The sequence below is a fragment of the Temnothorax curvispinosus genome, unplaced genomic scaffold (genome assembly GCF_003070985.1).
Source record: "Temnothorax curvispinosus isolate PA1 unplaced genomic scaffold, ASM307098v1 QBEX01003100.1, whole genome shotgun sequence".
NCBI classification, from domain to species: domain Eukaryota; kingdom Metazoa; phylum Arthropoda; class Insecta; order Hymenoptera; family Formicidae; genus Temnothorax; species Temnothorax curvispinosus.
The window spans coordinates 1-2,126 of record NW_020212880.1 but is presented as its reverse complement, the minus strand read 5'-3'; the positions used below and the strand labels follow the sequence as shown (position 1 = coordinate 2,126).

General features: G+C 40.5%; 1 protein-coding gene across 3 annotated transcripts; it reads left to right on the top strand.

Moving 5' to 3' along the window:
- The first annotated feature begins 506 nt into the window (after positions 1-506).
- Positions 507-2,000, top strand: LOC112452233 (putative ATP-dependent RNA helicase rha-2). Of its 3 annotated transcripts, XM_025012349.1 has the most exons (5): positions 507-620; positions 696-901; positions 997-1,208; positions 1,288-1,385; positions 1,919-2,000. In XM_025012349.1, exons 3-5 carry the CDS (start codon positions 1,057-1,059, stop codon positions 1,981-1,983), a joined length of 315 nt encoding a protein of 104 aa, XP_024868117.1. In that variant the 5' UTR covers positions 507-620; positions 696-901; positions 997-1,056; the 3' UTR covers positions 1,984-2,000. The 3 variants fall into 3 exon arrangements, with proteins under 3 accessions (XP_024868117.1, XP_024868115.1, XP_024868116.1); XM_025012347.1 differs by lacking the exon at positions 1,919-2,000 and having other exon boundaries at positions 508-620; positions 1,288-1,862; XM_025012348.1 differs by lacking the exon at positions 1,919-2,000 and having other exon boundaries at positions 508-625; positions 1,288-1,862.
- The last annotated feature ends 126 nt before the right edge of the window (positions 2,001-2,126 follow it).

Genomic DNA, 2,126 nt, shown 5'->3' with positions numbered 1-2,126 from the left:
GTCGACTTATAAAAGTCAACGGAAAGTTGACTTTTATAAGTCGACTTTTAGTCGACTTCTAAAAATGGCGGAATGTCGACTAAAAATCGACTTCTAAATAGTCGACTTATAAAAGTCAATTTTCCGTCGACTTTTATAAGTCGACTTCTAGTCGACTTCTAAAAATGGCGGAAAGTCGACTAAAAGTCGACTTCTAAATAGTCGACTATAAAAAGACAGAAAGCAGTCAAGCGGCGCGTCATCAATAATGGCGGCGAATCTCGAGGAGGCTGGAGGAGAAAATTAATGTTTACGCGACTGCAAGGAATACATGCCGCGAGACAGGACACGATCGTCGAAAAGCGCCGCGCTATCAACCACCGCCACAAAACGTCGTCGTCGTCGTCATCATTGTCTTCCCGTTGACTTCCTCGATTAGATCAGAATACTGGAATTTGACTGTATGTATGTTGCAATATGTTTGAGACGGTTGTCTACATTGTCTACAACAAGAATTGTTACAGAATGCCGTTACCGACCGACATAGAAGCGAAATTGCTGCGCCAGATAGTTCTTGCAGGTATGGCGGATCTAAAAGAGGATCAGGATAAGGCCAAGTGGAAATATGCTTTAGAGGTTAGGTATGGTGTGTTTTAATTATCATCGATAATTAAGACCTATTGAATGCGACCTCTCTATTCTGAACCATCTTTCAGAACACCATCAAAAATGGAGGAACCTGGTTCATGCATTCTTCGTGCGTTCTACGGAAAATCAGTCCGGAATAGGTGGTTTATAAAGAGGTGTACGAAACGAATAAGATGTATATGCGAGGTGTCACGGCGATAGAACCCGAATGATTGCCGAAATTCGCTTCCACGTTATGCCATTTTAGTGAATCATTGGTTGATCCACCGCCAAGGTATTTTTATCACAATTGTTGCTTTATAATGTTTTCCCTATTTATTTATAAAGATATTAATCTTTATTATGATCGAATATTATTCTCATTTATAGATATAATCAAGGAACCGGGAAGATCATTTGCCGCGTGTCTGGTACATTTGGAAAGGCCGGATGGGGACTACTATCGATGGATATAGAGCATCTGTGGACGGTGTAAAGTGGTTCGCGTATTTCTTCTTGGAGGGTCAAGTGTACCCTAAGCTGAAACGATTTGTTCCGTCGTTGCTGACGACACCTGGGAGCATTACCAAGTCATGGGCCAGGTAAATCGTTATTTTATCTCCTTTCGATTTCACGTTGATTCATCGAATAGATTACATCAATTCAATACGATTTTTTCAGGTTGATACCACGCACTCAAGCAATAGTACAAACGTTGCAGTCGCAGGGAGTCGTGTCCAAATACAAACTGCTAGAAATCTGGGGTTTGGATGAAAAATGTGAGATTTTAATTTATAAAATAATATTTAGATATTATCATCGAGTAGACTTCTATACAATACTAGACCGCTGACAGGCATCTCGGCCGTGATGCTTGCCGCCATGTTGATTTTAGTCAAGATATGCTATACTACAGATTCTATACAAGTAGTTTTATACAAGATTTCTATACAATAGTCTGGCATATACAGAATGTCCAAAAGAAAGGGTTTAATACTACAGGAGTAGTGGTTCGATTTCGGCATTCAAGTAGCTACACGTTGAAGGCATGACTTACAAACTTATTGATAACATGTACCAATATTTAACACAAAAACATTCGCCTGCTTCGTTATGTACTGTAATAACGAATGCAGATAAACGCACATCATGAGCAACTGAACACCCGATAGTGACTTATTGTTAATTCAATATGGCCGCACCCTTCACTAACACTTGCACCTCGCACTCGCATCAGTTTTTCGGCAGTGCGTCCATAGATGTTAATGGTCTAGTATAAAAGTCTGTGGATATTATATATTTATAATTTTAGTTCTGTTGTCAGCTTACAAGAAGTGGCAGCCGGAATCCGCGCACGCAGAAGTGGCACAGATATGACGGCACACAGTGGCCGCCTTTGTAATTAAGAATAAAACATTAGGATTGTAATTAGGGAGCGTCCCAGTTGCGCACAGAATAAATCGGACACAGCAAGTTGAATGAATCGGACACAGTGTCGATCGGACACAGTAGGAAACGGA

Bases quoted from the DNA above. Each gene is read 5' to 3' on its own strand.
- LOC112452233 (XM_025012347.1), top strand. From the start codon at position 1,057: ATGGGGACTACTATCGATGGATATAGAGCATCTGTGGACGGTGTAAAG. The intron at 1,209-1,287 runs GTAAATCGTTAT...CGATTTTTTCAG, and splicing joins ATTACCAAGTCATGGGCCAG to GTTGATACCACGCACTCAAG.